We start from the raw sequence: 15909 nt of genomic DNA on the forward strand, positions 1-15909 counted from the left end.
TATTTTTTGTAGAGATGGGGGTTTTTACCATGTTGCCCAGGCTGGTCCTGAACTCCTGGACTCAAGCGATCCTCCCACCTTGGCCTCCCAAAGTGTTGGGATTACAGGTGTGAGCCACTGCTCTTGGCTGAGAGCTGCCATCTCAATTGCCATTACCTACCACAATGGGACCGAGAAGCCTAGTTCTGGACACAGTGGCTGCAAGGACTCTCAGGGGCCCTTCAGGTCTGCTTGAAGCAAGCCATTTTCCATAGTGTCATTCCAGGTCCACCCTTGGCCCCAGCATGGTCAGCTCAGGTGACAGGATGCTCTCAACAGCTCTGGCTGGTCAAGGCCCTTTGTGATGTAGGGTCAAATCTATCCCCCTTTAGCTTCCATGGGATGGTCAGCCTTCTGCCCTTTGAGGCTGTAGAAAAGACACCTGGCTCCTTCCCACCCTAGGGAATCCCCTCAGATCTTGGCTCATTCACTCAGCAGATATTTACTGTGTGTCCACAATGTGCCCAGGATAGAGGAGTGGACAAGAAGAAGTCACAAGGCCTGGTGGAGTTGACATTTTAAAGAGACAGTAATTAAGTCCCATGTTGGCAGAGACATGCCCCACCCCCTTGATCTAGAGCCTCTCTGGATCATTCCAGCTTTCTAGATCGGAGACCCATTGGAAATGTGGTCCCAGATAAGGTAGCCACATGAAGAACAGGGCCATGGGGCTGGCTGGGGTGACCCTACATAAGAAGTCTTGGCTGATCCCAGGGTTTGGAGAGGTCATATGTCCAGGGCAGTCCTAGAACTTAATCTGGCCAAATTCCAGTAAAAAGGAAAAAAAAAATCCTGCTTCCCCATCACCAAACACTAAATAAGCAGACAGCAAGACAGGCCCAATCCACTGGCCTCCCCACCTCCTCCCAAACTCTGGAGCTCCCTCCCTGTCTGCTGCCTCCTCTAGCCAGCGCCCATGGGCATTTCTGACCAAACTCCCATTCTGCCTTCTCCAACCTGAAATCTGGCTTACCTATTCTCAAGACATCTTCCTCCCCACTCTCACACTCTCCCCCTATCTCGGGCCTCTTTTACCTCCAAAATCTCTCTCCAGCCCTGCTAGGGTCCAAAATCAAGCATCAGCACTATTCCCCCCAAGACTTCCACCCTCCCTCACTCCCCTTAATCTGATTCTAACAGACACCTGAACAGGAGAACACAGTGTGAGATCATATCACAGGTCACACACACACACACACACACACACACACATTTCCTGTTGTCCTGTGACCCTCCCACTCCAGTCCCTGACTCAGGACACAGTAGAACAAAAGAACTCACGATGCCGGTTTCAGTGTCATAAACAATAGATATGGGCTGGCACAGTGGCTCACGCCTGTAATCTCGGCACTTTGGGAGGCTGAGGCGGGTGGATGGCTTGAGGCCAGGAGTTCCGACCAGCCTAGGCAAGCATGGCCAAACTCTGTCTCTACCAAAAATACAAAGATTAGCCAGGTGTGGTGGCATGGACCTGTGGTCCCAGCTACTTGGGAGGCTGAGCGGGGAGGATCATGAGCCCCAAAGGTTGAGGCTGTAGTGAGCCGTGATCACACCACTGCACTCCAGCCTGGGAGATAGAGTGAGATGCTGTCTAAAAAACAGAACAAAACAAAAACTCCCCAAAACCCAAAAAGATTTGGAAGAATAAATGCTCAGATATTGAGCCAGTCACCTTGCCACTGCCCACCAAGGCGATTATGAAAGGATGAGGAAAGGGGAAGAGAGGAACAGCAGAGGTTGTAGAAAGGAGCAGAGGGGTTGGGGTGTCCCCCGGAAGAGCCCATGTCCCAGCCCCCACCACCCCCCACCCTGGCTTAGGAGTGAAAATGAAAAGAGACCCCCACAGGCCGGGCGCGGTGGCTCAAGCCTGTAATCCCGCCACTTTGGGAGGCCGAGGTGGGCGGATCACGAGGTTCGAAGATCGAGACCATCCTGGCTAACACAGTGAAACCCTGTCTCTACTAAAAACACAAAAAATTAGCCGGGCGTGGTGGCGGGCGCCTGTAGTCCCAGATACTTGGGAGGCTGAGGCAGGAGAATGGCATGAACCCAGGAGGCGGAGCTTGCAGTGAGCCGAGATCACGCCACTGCACTCCAGCCTGGCGACAGAGCGAGACTCCGTCTCAAAAATAAATAAATAAATAAATAAAATAAATAAAAAATTTTAAAAAGCCTAATATACAAAATAAAGCTAGGAATCTTCCCTGAGTCCTCCTGCCTATGGAATGAAGTCCACAGGCTTTGGGGAGCCTTCGAGCCCCTCTAAGCCCACTTCTTTCTCCAGCCTCTGGCGCGCAGTTGACTCCCGGCAATACCTCCCGCCGCCACAAGGAGACGCCCGAGGACTGCCCTCCATCAAAGCCCAAACGGTATTGCCACGTGACCCGCTCCGCATTCACGTGACCAGCGTCGCACCCGGTGGGCGTCACGTGACGGACTCAGTAGTCCCCAATCGCCGTGCACGTTGTGGCGTTTCCACCTAGGACTTGGCCTGAGGCTTGTAACACTCCGTTTTTCCCCCAAGTCACAGGGGCAGTCTTGCCCCTTGCAGCTGGGTCGCGGTGTCACTCAAAGGTCCCCCTCTACAGGGGCTTCGTGAGGCCCAGGCCCACAGGGGGCTCGGTTCCGGAAGTGACGTCTCCCAGAGGGGCCGGAAGTGGCAGTGGAGGGAGGGAAGATGGCGGAGGTGGTGAGTCCGGTGCCCGGGGCGGGGCGGAGGGAGCCAGGGGAGGTGGGTAGAGCCCGAGGCCCCCCAGTAGCCGACCCTGGCGCCGCGCTGTCTCCCCAGGGGGAGATAATCGAGGGCTGCCGCCTACCCGTGCTGCGGCGGAACCAGGACAACGAAGATGAGTGGCGTGAGTGACGTTGGTGGGGCGGGGCTAAGGAACCTGAGGGCGAGGGGCGGGAGGGAGTCAACGGAACCCCCGGGATGGGGAGGGGCCTCTGGAATTATGGGGCGGGCGGGGAGCAGATACTCTGATGAAGGGGCGTGGCTCTTAGCTGCTCCGAGAGGTACAGGGCGGGGCCTGGAAAGGGGTGGCACTTGTGACTGAAGGAGGCTTAGGAGAGACCTTCTAAGTGCTGGAGCTTAGGGATCCGGCCTGGGGGTGGAGTTCAGGTCGTGGAAGGGTGGAGTCTCATAGCCTGGCCCGTCTAAGGCCCCTGCCTATGCTATTCCCATAGCCCTGGCCGAGATCCTGAGCGTGAAGGACATCAGTGGCCGAAAACTTTTCTACGTCCATTACATTGACTGTGAGTTCTGGTCCTGAGGTGGGGCATCAGGGTAGGGTTGGGGGACAGCCTTTGGCATTCTGTCCTGAGCCATCCCCACTGCTACAGTCAACAAACGTCTGGATGAATGGGTGACGCACGAGCGGCTGGACCTAAAGAAGATCCAGTTCCCCAAGAAAGAGGCCAAGACCCCCACCAAGAACGGACTTCCTGGGTCCCGTCCCGGCTCTCCAGAGAGAGAGGTGGTGAGTAGGTCCCCCACTTCACCTCTTCTCTCCTGCCTCCTATTTCTCTTATCTGTTGGCATTAGGGGCTCCTGGAGGGGCAGGAGGCGGCTCCCTCTCACCCTGACTTCATCTTGCAAAGGATGGGGGCCAAATTGCACATGTAGCTCCCAGAGTCCAGTAGCTAGTCCTGTGTCCTTCAGAAGGCGAGGGTGGGGTTTGATAATTTTGAGGTGAGGGATCCCTCTTCCCCTTCCCCATCCCACTGCCATCCCCGCCCCAGAGGAAGACCCTGGACCTATCTCTACAGCCGGCCTCGGCCCAGGCCAGCGGGAAGACCTTGCCAATCCCGGTCCAGATCACACTCCGCTTCAACCTGCCCAAGGAGCGGGAGGCCATTCCCGGTGGCGAGCCTGACCAGCCGCTCTCCTCCAGCTCCTGCCTGCAGCCCAACCACCGCTCAACGGTACCCTCAGCAATTCCAGGGACCTTGCTTTCTTCTCAGGTCCCACCTTCTCTACCTTCTGACCCACCTTTGTTGGTTTCTCTCTGCAGAAACGGAAGGTGGAGGTGGTTTCACCAGCAACTCCAGTGCCCAGCGAGACAGCCCCGGCCTCGGTTTTTCCCCAGGTGAGTTCCCCAAATCATCTCTTGTTCCCTTCCTCTCTTCTACCCTCTGGTGGCCTCTTTCAGGCTCATTTCACAGCCATCCCTTCTTTACCTACTATCCCGGCAGAATGGAGCAGCCCGTAGGGCAGTGGCAGCCCAGCCAGGACGGAAGCGAAAATCGAATTGTTTGGGCACTGATGAGGTGGGTCTGGGGAGCAGCAGAAGGGAGCTGGGTGAAAAGGAAGGGATGCAGGCAGGGTGGAGAGTTATTTAGTGATGAGTTTAAAAATAAAGAAGGGGTGGTAGGCAGGGCTAGTGTTGGTGGGATTAGGAGCCAGGCAGAACATGGTTCAAATGAGTCATTGGGGTCGGGCACCATGGCTCATACCTGTAATCCCAGCACTTTGGGAGGCCAACCAAGGTGGGCGGATCACCTGAGGTCAGGAGTTCGAGACCAGCCTGGGCAACATAGTGGAACCTTGTCTCTACTAAAAATGCAAAAATTAGCCAGGCGTGGTGGCGGGCACCTGTAATCCCAGCTACTCAGAAAGCTGAGGCAGGATAATTGCTTGAACCCCGGAGGTGCAGTGAGCCAAGATCGTGCCACTGCCCTCCAGCCTGGGCGACAGAGTGAGACTCCATCTCAAAAACAGGGTCATTGGGTGATCTTTTCCACATCATCAATCCCTTAGGGTTTCAGGTTTTTTATCTGGAAATTGGGGATCATGGTACCTCCCCCATAGGGTTGCTGTTAGGCTTGAAGGAAACCTGTCAAAGGGCTGTGAGCTATGGTGTTCTGCTGAGCTCTCTCTTATAACCTGGTATTTTCCACTGGCCCTGGGCAGGACTCCCAGGACAGCTCAGATGGAATACCGTCAGCACCACGCATGACTGGCAGCCTGGTGTCTGACCGAAGCCACGACGACATCGTCACCCGGATGAAGAACATTGAGTGCATTGAGCTCGGCCGGCACCGCCTTAAGCCGTGGTACTTCTCCCCGTACCCACAGGAACTCACCACATTGCCTGTCCTCTACCTGTGCGAGTTCTGCCTCAAGTACGGCCGTAGCCTCAAGTGTCTTCAGCGTCACTTGGTATGAGGGGTCCAGGGAGGCTGCCTTCCCAGCACTCTCCACGTTGCCCTTGTTCCTGATCCTCCTCTCTTCCCCAGACCAAGTGCGACCTACGACATCCTCCAGGCAATGAGATTTACCGCAAGGGCACCATCTCCTTCTTTGAGATTGATGGACGTAAGAACAAGGTTAGTGTCTGAGAGGCAGTGGGGTGCTGGGGTGAATCAAATGACAGCTTCTTCTTGCTCAAGTAAGCACTGACCAGTCAAGCCAGCAGATCAGTTCAGTCCATTTTTATTGAGTTCCTGCTGTCTGGCAGGTGCAGGTAGCCAGGAATGAGACCGTCTCTGTTCTCTGACAGCTTAGTCCATGGGAGAGACAGACATACCAATGACCTCTAGCTCCCAGTGTCCTAAGTGTCATGAAACAGAGGGTAGGTTAGCAGGACCCAAAGGAGGTGGTCAGCAGAGCTTCATAGAGGGTTACCTTTGAGCCTTGGTGGATGACAAAGTGACTGAGGGAATTTCTCACTGGTGTTCTGAGTAGGCATGGATGCACAAAGATGGTCTTTGTGAAAGGCAAAGATCATTCTGGCTGTGAGGCAGAAAAGGGAGGATGAGGGAAGGCTTTTACATGAGACAGAGCTCAGGTGATAAAGATGCTGTGTTAACCACTATTCTGTAATTATTAACATGGGCCTGGGCATCCAAGTGGCAGTACGTAGCAGCAGGCGGTTAAAAAGCAATTGCTGGTGGCTCATGCTTGTAATCCCAGCACTTTGGGAGGCCGAGGCGGGCGGATCATGAGGTCAGGAGATCAAGACCACAGTGAAACCCTGTCTCTACTAAAAAAAATACAAAAAATTAGCCGGGCGCAGTGGCGGGCGCCTGTAGTCCCAGCTACTCGGGAGGCTGAGGCAGGAGAATGGCATGAACCCACGAGGCAGAGCTTGCAGTGAGCCAAGATTGTGCCACTGTACTCCAGCCTGGGAGACAGCGAGACTCTGTCTAAAAAAAATAATAATAAGCAATTTCTGGCTGGGCACAGTGGCTCATACCTATAACCCCAGCACTTTGGGAGGCCGAGGTGGGCCAATCACTTGAGCCCAGAATTTCGAGACCAGCCTGGGCAACATGGAGAAACCCCCAGGTACTCAGAGGCCGAGTTGGGAGAATCACCTGAGCCTGGGAAGTCAAGGCTGCAGTGATTCATGATTGCACCACTGCACTCCAGCCTGGGTGACAGGAGTGAGACCCTGTCTCAAAAAAAAAAAAACAAAAACAAAACACAATGCCTGAAATGCAGGAGAAATCGTGTGCAGAAATAAAGCAGCAGGATTCATAATTTTGCTGGGGTAACCCCTAAGGCAATTATTTTGTTAAATTCCAGAACTCCTTAACTCTGTTGTAGAGTAGCAGGTCAGTTCCCAGGAGGTGTGACTGTGGATGTAGAATGCTATGTGTTTTAACAGCTAGACTCTCAAGACTGTCAGATAGGGAGAGACCTTCTCTAAGGAGCCGTGGTCAGAGTCTGACTTTGGACACATTAGTTTGTTGACTGCTGTTAAAAACATTAAAGGGCAGTGGTCTCTCCTGGCCAGGCTTAGATGGAGGTGTGCGGAGCAAGGCGGGAAACTTGCCCGACTGAGCAGGGAGGCACTTAGATACCATCACACATCTGGCACACAGGCTTTTCAACACTGAGAAGCAGCCCTGCCTAAGCTGTGGGCTGGTGGAGTGGGTCAGGCCCAGCCAGGGAAGAACACTCATTACCTATCAGCCTGGGGCATAGCACGAACCACTGTTCCTGGTTCCTGGTTGACCCTGAACTACTGGCCAGGCTCAAGGCGGGATACCCAGAGTGGTGACAAGCCTTTTCTCTTGCAGAGTTATTCCCAGAACCTGTGTCTTTTGGCCAAGTGTTTCCTTGACCATAAGACACTATACTATGACACAGACCCTTTCCTCTTCTACGTCATGACGGAGTATGACTGTAAGGGCTTCCACATCGTGGGCTACTTCTCAAAGGTCAGTGCCTGCCCAGGCTGTCCCTGTGCCCTGTCCTGAGCCAGGTCCCTTCCCTGACACTCACCTGCACCTTTTCCAGGAGAAAGAATCAACAGAAGACTACAATGTGGCCTGCATCCTAACCCTGCCTCCCTACCAGCGCCGGGGCTACGGCAAGCTGCTGATCGAGTTCAGTGAGTATGTGTGCTGCGGCCAGGGGGTAGTGCACCCATGATCGGTGCCTCACGGGCAGATGTGCCGGGCTACCGTGATTCTCAACCCTGGCTGTGCAGCCCAGCCTCTAGGGGAGCCAGCCAGTAATAACAGTGGCACTCTCTCGGGGTTCTCTCCATTCAGGCTGACTGCCCTGCTTATCTGGGGTAGGTTCTCAGCCCCACAGTTTGCTCCTTAGCCAGGGTTCTAAGTGCCACTTAGCTTTCCCCGAATCTGATTTACATGCTCCTGCCTGGGGCCACAGGCAGAAGGTTAGTGAGCCGCTGGTGCTCATGTATCTGGTAACGTGTGCCATGATACAAGTCCTTGGGCAAGGACCAGTGGTTAATGTCCGCAGTTGTCCCCTGAGCCTTGCAGGCAGGTGTCCAAAATGCTGTCAACAGATAGACGTAAGCATGGATTTGTCCCTCGCTCCTTGTGTCCAGTGGTCAGTCTCTTAAAGCCAGAAGGGACTCTGACCTTCATCACACATGGGCTCTTCAGTGCCCTCCTCAACCCTGAAGCCCCTTCTGCTTCTCAGCCTCTTACTCCCCATCACCTCCCATTCTGTCTGTCTCACCACTCACTTGTAATAACCAAGCTCTGACCTGAGAAACGAGGAAGTTCTAGCTGTTGGCCTGGTGAAGACACAGAGGCTTTACCTGATCAAGGTTATGGTCCATTTGAGACATTTTATTGGTTAAATAATGCCCAGATGGGGTCACATTCGCAGAACTTCTCAGCCTGGTAGCACAAATGGATCCTTGAAGAAACTCAGTCTTGGAGCTCAGACAGCAATGGAGACGGGATGTGGATAGGACCAGCAAGGGGCTAAGGTCCATTCTGAGGGTGAGGAAGGGCTTCTAGAAGTAACAAACATCCCAGGTCCCTGACTGGGGAGAATGAAGACACTGACCAAGAGATGTGAAGCCACTCAGGGCTGTGCAGGGTCTGAGGATCTCACTTGGGACTTCCTCCCAGTGCCCAGCTATCAGCACTAGTTGGAGGGAAACACCCACGGTGGGGGTCAGTCACCTGGCTCCCAGGAATGGTCTCCCCGACTTGGGAGGCACCTTGGTGCACCTTTTCTCCTTGCATCCTCACAACCACCCAGTCAGGCCACTCAGGTCTTACAGCAGCTAATACTCCCAAGATCCCAGCTAGGAGGACTTTGAGAATTGAAGCATTCTCAGGTCTGGATTAGAGACAGGAATCTGTCTCTACTTCCTTACATGCCCAGACATGGAGCCTGGGATGGCAAAGGAAAATTGGAGGCAGCTTTGAGCCATTTTCTCTGCATCCCCGGCCCATAAGCCTTCACTGGCCTCTGATCACCCTCATGGTTGACTGCAGCTGCTCCTCTCAGTGCCCTCATGCCTTCCACTGTGCTCAGCACACAGGGGAAGAGTGAATACTCAGTTCTTCCTGAGGGAACTGAGGCACAGAGAAGCGGAGGGCACAGAACTGCCAAGTGGCAGGGCCATGATGGGAACTAGGCAACCTGCCTTGGTGACCTGTGTTTTCAAATGTTGCTTATGTTCATCTGTGACCTCTTACTCACCCTCTCCTGCTCCATTGCTTTAGGCTATGAACTCTCCAAAGTGGAAGGGAAAACAGGGACCCCTGAGAAGCCCCTCTCAGACCTTGGCCTCCTATCCTATCGAAGCTACTGGTCCCAGACCATCCTGGAGATCCTGATGGGGCTGAAGTCGGAGAGTGGGGAGAGGCCACAGATCACCATCAAGTGAGCCTGGCGCTGCCTACCTGGGGGTACATGGCATGGCCTGTCTGTTCCTGGGCTTACTCACTCTTGGGGCTCCTGGGGACAGATGAAGGTCCTCAGGGAACCTGACCTTTGCTCTCCCACAGTGAGATTAGTGAAATCACCAGCATCAAGAAGGAGGATGTCATCTCCACTCTGCAGTACCTCAATCTCATCAACTACTACAAGGTAGGGAGGCAGGCAGGGGAGACAGGTGTGTGGGATGCAGAGTGCAGGCCCCTGTGGGCTGACCACCTGCTGAACCCATCTCCTCTGCCCAGGGCCAGTATATCCTCACACTGTCAGAGGACATCGTGGATGGCCATGAGCGGGCCATGCTCAAGCGGCTCCTGCGGATTGACTCCAAGTGTCTGCACTTCACTCCCAAGGACTGGAGCAAGAGGGGGAAGTGGTGACCAGGCACTGCCCACTGCAGTACCAAGATGGCAGCAGGACTGGGGCTGATAGCCCACCCCGCCCCCACTGTAGCTCCCACAAAGCACTCTAAGGGAGATGGCGCTGAGGACAGCTCCAAAAGGAGGGGACAGGCCTGGCAGGGGCCCATTGGTGCCCGGCAGCAAGGCAAGCACAGGGCTCAGGCCACCTCCAAGGTCAGCTGGCCACAGGCCCAGGCCTGCTCTGAACCAGGGACCAAAGGGAGCCAGGCAGCTGTGTACAGTGAGATGGGGGGTGGGGGAGCTCTGTACAGAGGGCTGGTGATTGTAAAAATTTCTTTTGTAAAGTAGAAGTTGGGGGTGGGGTGGGTGCTGGCTGCAAAAAATTCTGGCTTCTCTTACCCATATTGCCCCTGGCAATAAATTGTTTCTATATGCCAGAGCCATGCAAACTTCTTGAGGGGCGGGGGAAAGGGGCCCATGCTGGCTTAGGGGCTCTAAGGCGCCCAGACTCACAGGTGCTGTGAAGAGCTCCTTTATTGGGGTGATGGAATCAGTGGTTCCAAAGAGCTGGTTTACTGCTGTGAAGGGATCGCAGCTTTGAATTTCAAGCTCTGGTTCTCAGTCCTCGGGCACCTGTGCGTGAATCTGCAACAGGAGTCGCCTCTACTGTTCGACTTGTAAGACAGGGCGGCAGGCTGGCCCCCATACCCGAGGAAGGACCCAGCTGTTCAGAATAACCCCTTCTAGACATGCTAGGAAGAGTGGTCAGGGAGCTACGCTTCCCACGCACTGCCCAGCAGAATCCTCCAGGCTCCATCTGCCCAACTGTGCTCCCCAGCCCATCCACCCGGCGGCAAGACGGAGCTCCTCGTTTACTCACCGCTGCCGCAAGGCTGGGCCAAGTTAAGGCCCCACGCACTTTGGCATCCGGGCCAGGGACGGTCTCCAGACCCCACAGGGTGAAGCGGCTGAAGCTGGCAGTGGCTCCAATGAAGCAGTCCTGGGGAAGGGGCCTGGCTCGGCATCGGGACTACAGCTCCCGCCCGCACCCCCTTTCAACCCTATCCCTTTGCTCACGAAGTCCCGCTCCAGCGGCTCCTCTGCTTGGTCGTCAGTCCCGGAATCCCGCAAGAGGTCTGGCTTCCCCATCGACACCTCCTTCTCTTCCGTCACCATCACGTATCCCACGAGGCCAGGCGGCACCGCCATCTCCTCTCCCCGTAGACAGCGGCCCCGAAACGACACTTCGAGTCCTGGAGCGGGAGGCGCAAAGGGCCTCAGGCAGGAGTCCCTAGGGGCGAGCCTGGAGCTGCCCTCCCGCCACCTCCGGACGGAACACGATCCCCAAGAGCCCAGGCGATGAGGAGCGCGGGGGCTGCCGGGAGCCGTAGTCCGGCCGCGGCGCTCACCCTCGGGGCCCTGGCGGATGGCGGGGGTGAAGAAGCGCCCCACTGGGGCGGGCCCGTCCAACGCGACCTCGCAGGGCAGCAGGTGCAGTGTGGCGGCGACGGCGTCGCGCAATGTAGCGGAGCGCAAGTGGACGCGGTGCCTCTCGATGGCCGCCTCGTCGCCGCTCTCCATCCTCGCTCCTACGCGACGCCAGGGCTCGCGGGCTGACGCTAAAGCTGGCGCGGAAAGCGCGCAGGGCCTCTCAGGAAGCCTCCGCGGAGCCTCACGGGAAGCCGCCGCGGAGCTTCACGGGAAGTGTAGTCCCCTTACCCCTAACACTTTCCCTGGGTCCAAGTCCTACGGTTTTCCAGTTTTGTTTTGCTTTTTTCCTTCCTTCCTTCCCTCCCTCCCCCCTTCCCCCCTCCCTCCCTCCCTCCCTTCCTTTCTCCCTTCCCTTCCCTTCCTTCCTTTCCTTCCCTTCCTTCCCTCTTTCATTCTTTTAATTATTATTATTATTTTTTTTTAGATACAGTCTCGTTTTGTCGCCCAGGCTGGAGTGCAGTGGCACGATCTCAGCTCACTGCAACCTCTGCCTCCCGGGTTCAAGCGATTCTCCTGCTTCAGCCTCCGGAGTAGCTGGGATTACAGGCGCGCACCACCACGCCCACCTAATTTTTGTATTTTTAGTAGAGACGGGGTTTCGCCATGTTGGCCAGGCTGGTCTCAAAGTCTTGACCTCAGGTGATCCTCCAGCCTCGGCCTCCTGAAGTGCTTGGATTACAGGCGTGAGACACCGCGCCCAGCCGGGGTTTTTTTTATTGTTTTTAATGGCACATGTCGTTGTAAAAATCTAAAAGGATTCTGAAAAGTACTCTTTTTATATTGATTAGTAGGTAGGTTATTCATTTTTAGTTTATTAGGGACATCAACCCTTTTCTCAAAAGCATTGAAACTGTTTTATCTGTGGTCTGTCTTGCAAACCTGTGTAAAGGTGATTTTTGCTGGACAAAGACTTATTTTTGTTGTTGTTTGGTTTTTTAGACAAGGTCTCACTCGCCTAGGCTGGAGTGCGGTGGTTTGATTGGCTTACTGCAGCCTCGACCTCCCAGGCTTAATCCATCCCCCAACCTCAGCCTCCGGTGCAGCTGGAACCACAGGCCTGCGCCACCACGCAGCTAATTTTTGTATTTTTTTTTTTTTTTTTGAGACGGAGTCTTTCTCTGTCCCCCAGGCTGGAGTGCGGTGGCGCGATCTCGGCTCACCGCAACCTCCACCTCCTGGGTTCACGCCATTCTCCTGCCTCAGCCTCCCGAGTAGCTGGGACCACAGGCGCCCGCCAGCACGCCCGGCTAATTTTTTTGTATTTTTTAGTAGAGACGGGGTTTCACCGTGTTAGCCAGGATGGTCTCGATCTCCTGACCTCGTGATCCACCCGCCTCGGCCTCCCAAAGTGCTGGGATTACAGGCTTGAGCCACCGCGCCCGGCCTTAATTTTTGTATTTTTGGTAGAGGTGGAGTTTCGCCATGTTGCCCAGGCTGGTCAGGAACTCCTGAACTCAAGTGATCTGCCCGCCTTGGCCTCCCAAATCACGCTGGAATTACAGGCGTGAGCCACTGCACCCAGGACAAAGACTAAGTTTTTGTAGCCAAATTTATCAACATTTTTCAGTCTTTTAGATTTCACAATTCTCTCTCTTTGGTTTCTCATCTCTTCTCTAACGTTTATTTGTTCAGACACCCAACTTAGATATATTTTTTCAAGTTCTCACATAAAACAAACACAAAACTGGAAATTTAGATTTAAATTGCATTGAATTTATACATCCCTGGACATCTGGGAGCTGGTCTTTGTATTCTGTTGAACATAAACAATTTCAGAGAACATCAGCATCGGACAAGGTCACTCTGTGACCATGAGGGAGCAAGACAGAAACAGAACTACTACATCGTCACATCTGAACGCTGGCAAAGGTGAACACTGTCCAAACCACAAAAGGCATGAAACATACCTCTTTCTTCCATAAGAGAGTGACTGTTGTTTCCTTACCAATTACAGCATTAGCCTCCAACTAATCTTCTCTCCTTCTGGGCAGGATTCATTAAGATAGTTTGTCATAAACATACCCCCACCTCTGACAGCATCCAAGCCAGAGAGCAGCCTGGCTTCCCTAAACCCTGACTGAAATCACTGAACATGGGCACAAATCCTCCTTTAAGTCCTTTCTAGCACCCTCTTACTGAAATTCCCCAGAGTGCAGGAGTAATATACCCAATTTGTTCAACTGCAGATGTATTCCTGTTGGTCTTTGACTAGAGTGGCAGATAAATTTAGAAAAAGGCATGCTTTAGTTTTCTATCAGGAAAGACATAATTCCATTTATTCACATCTCCTTGGATATCTGTACAGTTGTGAGGTTTTTTTCATATATAATAGTTATTAATACATATTGTAAAGTTTATTTCTTCCTAGCTTATATTAATAATTGTTTCTGTTAAGAACTGAGGGGCTGGGCATGATGCTTCACACCTGTAATTCCAGTGCTTTAGGAGGCCAAGATAGGGGAGGATTGCTTGAGGCCAGGAGTTTGAGACCAGCCTGGGAAACATAGCAAGACTCCGTTCCTACAGAGAAAACATTTTTTTAAACATGAGTGGGGCACAGTGGCATGTGCCTGTAGTCCCAGCTACACAAGAAGCTAAGATGGGAAGATCACTTAAGCCCAGGAGTTTGAGGCTGCCGTTTGAGTCACGATTGCACCACTGCACACCAGCCTGGGTTACGGAGGGAGACCCTTTCTCTAAAAACCAAAATTGGGGCTTTTATTTTTTTCATTTTATTTTCTGACTGATGTTTTTTTTTTTTTTAATCTATAGCAGGGGTTGGCAAACTTTTTCTGTAAGGGGTCAAATAGTAAATATTTTAGGTTTTGTGGACTTTATGGCTTCTGTCGCAGCTACTCAACTTCACCGTTACAGCATGAAAGCAACCATAGACAATACATAAATGAATGAGCGTTGTTGTGTTCCAGTAAATCTTTGCAAAAACAGACAAGGGGTTGGATTTGAACCACAGGCCATAGTTTTCAGACCCCTTGTCTACAGCAGACCTGTTGGTTTTTATAAATCCATTTTTAAACTAGATATCGACTGAATTATTTTGTTCCTGATGATTTTTATTTTATTTTCTTAAGATCCCCAGAATTAGTCACCTCTCTTTCAAATGATGATAATTTTACCTCATCATTACGTCTTCTTTTTGTTTTTGTTTTGTTTTGTTTTCATTACACCTTGTAATTTGTTTTCTTTTCTAATTGCCTTGGCCAGTACTTGCAGAACAGTCTCTCAAATGTTACTGGTGTCAGAGGACAACATTGTCTTTTTCCTGAAACTTTCATGGGAGTGCTTCTGCTGTTTCACCAATAATCATGAAACTGCCTTTTGACTTGTTATATACGTCTCATTAAAGCTGTACTACTAAGAGCTTTTAAAAATTGAGAGTAGATGTTGGATCTTATTTTTTATTTTTATGTTTTCGGTTTTGCAAGTTTCCCATAGTCTGGATATTAGTAATTGCATTCCTATAGTGTCAAGGTAATCTATACCTGTATTTTCTGTAATTACATCTAGAAGCTTAATTTGATTCTTTGGGGAGGGGAGGGGGCAAGACTACTTCATGGGTGGTTTTGTGTTTTTCCCTCTTTTTGTGAGGTTAGCAGCCATAGATGATCATTGCCTAGATCCTTTAATTCATTAGAGGTTAAAACGCGCGCGCGCGCGCACACACACACACACACACACACATAGATATTTTCGGGACAGAGTCTCACCTGGTAACCCAGGCTGGAGTGCAGTGGCATGATCTCGGCTCACTCAGGTCAACCTCTGTCTCCCAAGTTCAAGCAATTCTCCTGCCTCAGCCTCCTGAGTAGCTGGGATTACAGGCGCATGCCACCACGCCAGGCTAATTTTTGTATTTTTAGTAGAGACGGAGTTTTACCATGTTGGCTAGGCTGGTCTCCAACTCCTGACCTCAAGTGATCTGCTCCCCTCCCTTGGGCTCCCAAAGTGCTGGGATCACGGGTGTGAGGCATGGTGTCCAGCCTAAAACTGATATTCTAAGTCCTCCCATTTCTTCTTCATTTACTAGCTGAAATAGGTCTATAAAGAAAAACTCTCCCCATCATCATTTGGTTGCCTGTTGGTACAGTGAGGATAAGAAAGACAAAATAATTAGGCTGGGCACAGTGGCTCACGCCCGTAATCCCAGCACTTTGGGAAGCTGAGGTGGGTGGATCACTTGAGGTCAGGAGTTAGAGACCAGCCTGGCCAAAACAGTGAAACCTTGTCCCTACTAAAAAATACAAAAATTAGCCGGGCGTGGTGGCGCATGCCTGTAATCCCAGCTACTCAGGAGGCTGAGGCAGGAGAATTGCTTGAACTCAGGAGGTGGAGGTTGCAGTGAGCTGAGATCGAGCCACTGCACTCCAGCCTGGGTGACAGAGCGAGACTGCATCTCAAAAAAGATCCTTTTATTTTCCAGTTCTTAAAATAATGATTTGTTGCCCTAACATATTCCAATGGTGACCTTTTAAAAATGTTAAATAAATATTAAATAAATAAATAAGTATAAATAAAAATAATAAATAATGGGTTAACAGTTTTATGTTTCACATAATTGTGATTATTATTCTTATTGAGGTGCAAATTTCCCCATCTTTTGCCAGTCTTCAAGTTATCTCTTGAACCTTTTGATGTGACCCTAGTGATCTTTTATACATATCTTTGTTTTCCAGTACCACAAGATGTTCCTGGCTCATCTTGTACATTTCCTGCCCCAGACTTGGAATTATACATCTCTCCAAAGATCCCTGGTTCCCTTCAGTGGGAAATGATATTTAGTAATCCGATCTGATACTAGATGTATTCATTGCTACTGGGTTAGCCTTTGTTTCTAGATATTTCCAG

At 51.9% G+C, this 15909-nt stretch overlaps 2 protein-coding genes across 15 annotated transcripts; one reads left to right on the forward strand and one right to left on the reverse strand.

Annotated features, from left to right (window-relative positions):
* Positions 1-2463: 2463 nt before the first annotated feature.
* KAT5 (lysine acetyltransferase 5) lies at positions 2464-9992 on the forward strand. 13 transcript variants are annotated; one of them, XM_055258331.2, is made up of 14 exons: positions 2472-2728; positions 2828-2894; positions 3223-3291; positions 3379-3515; positions 3805-3960; positions 4050-4124; positions 4231-4305; positions 4949-5197; positions 5275-5364; positions 7063-7203; positions 7283-7376; positions 8980-9139; positions 9265-9346; positions 9439-9992. In XM_055258331.2, the coding sequence occupies exons 1-14, from the start codon at positions 2717-2719 to the stop codon at positions 9571-9573; spliced, it is 1542 nt and encodes a 513-aa protein (XP_055114306.1). In that variant the 5' UTR covers positions 2472-2716; the 3' UTR covers positions 9574-9992. The 13 variants fall into 13 exon arrangements, with proteins under 13 accessions (XP_055114433.1, XP_055114306.1, XP_063491683.1 ...); XM_063635613.1 differs by having other exon boundaries at positions 2479-2728; positions 5114-5197; XM_055258458.2 differs by lacking the exon at positions 3805-3960 and having other exon boundaries at positions 2464-2728.
* On the reverse strand, positions 8068-11226 carry RNASEH2C (ribonuclease H2 subunit C). 2 transcript variants are annotated; one of them, XM_055258572.2, is made up of 4 exons: positions 10965-11226; positions 10633-10808; positions 10436-10555; positions 8068-10200 (listed from the first exon to the last, which is right to left on the reverse strand). In XM_055258572.2, the coding sequence occupies exons 1-4, from the start codon at positions 11134-11136 to the stop codon at positions 10174-10176; spliced, it is 495 nt and encodes a 164-aa protein (XP_055114547.1). In that variant the 5' UTR covers positions 11137-11226; the 3' UTR covers positions 8068-10173. The 2 variants fall into 2 exon arrangements, with proteins under 2 accessions (XP_055114547.1, XP_063491690.1); XM_063635620.1 differs by having other exon boundaries at positions 8068-10555; positions 10965-11206.
* Positions 11227-15909: the final 4683 nt, after the last annotated feature.

This window comes from Symphalangus syndactylus, chromosome 1, assembly GCF_028878055.3.
Source record: "Symphalangus syndactylus isolate Jambi chromosome 1, NHGRI_mSymSyn1-v2.1_pri, whole genome shotgun sequence".
Taxonomy (NCBI): domain Eukaryota; kingdom Metazoa; phylum Chordata; class Mammalia; order Primates; family Hylobatidae; genus Symphalangus; species Symphalangus syndactylus.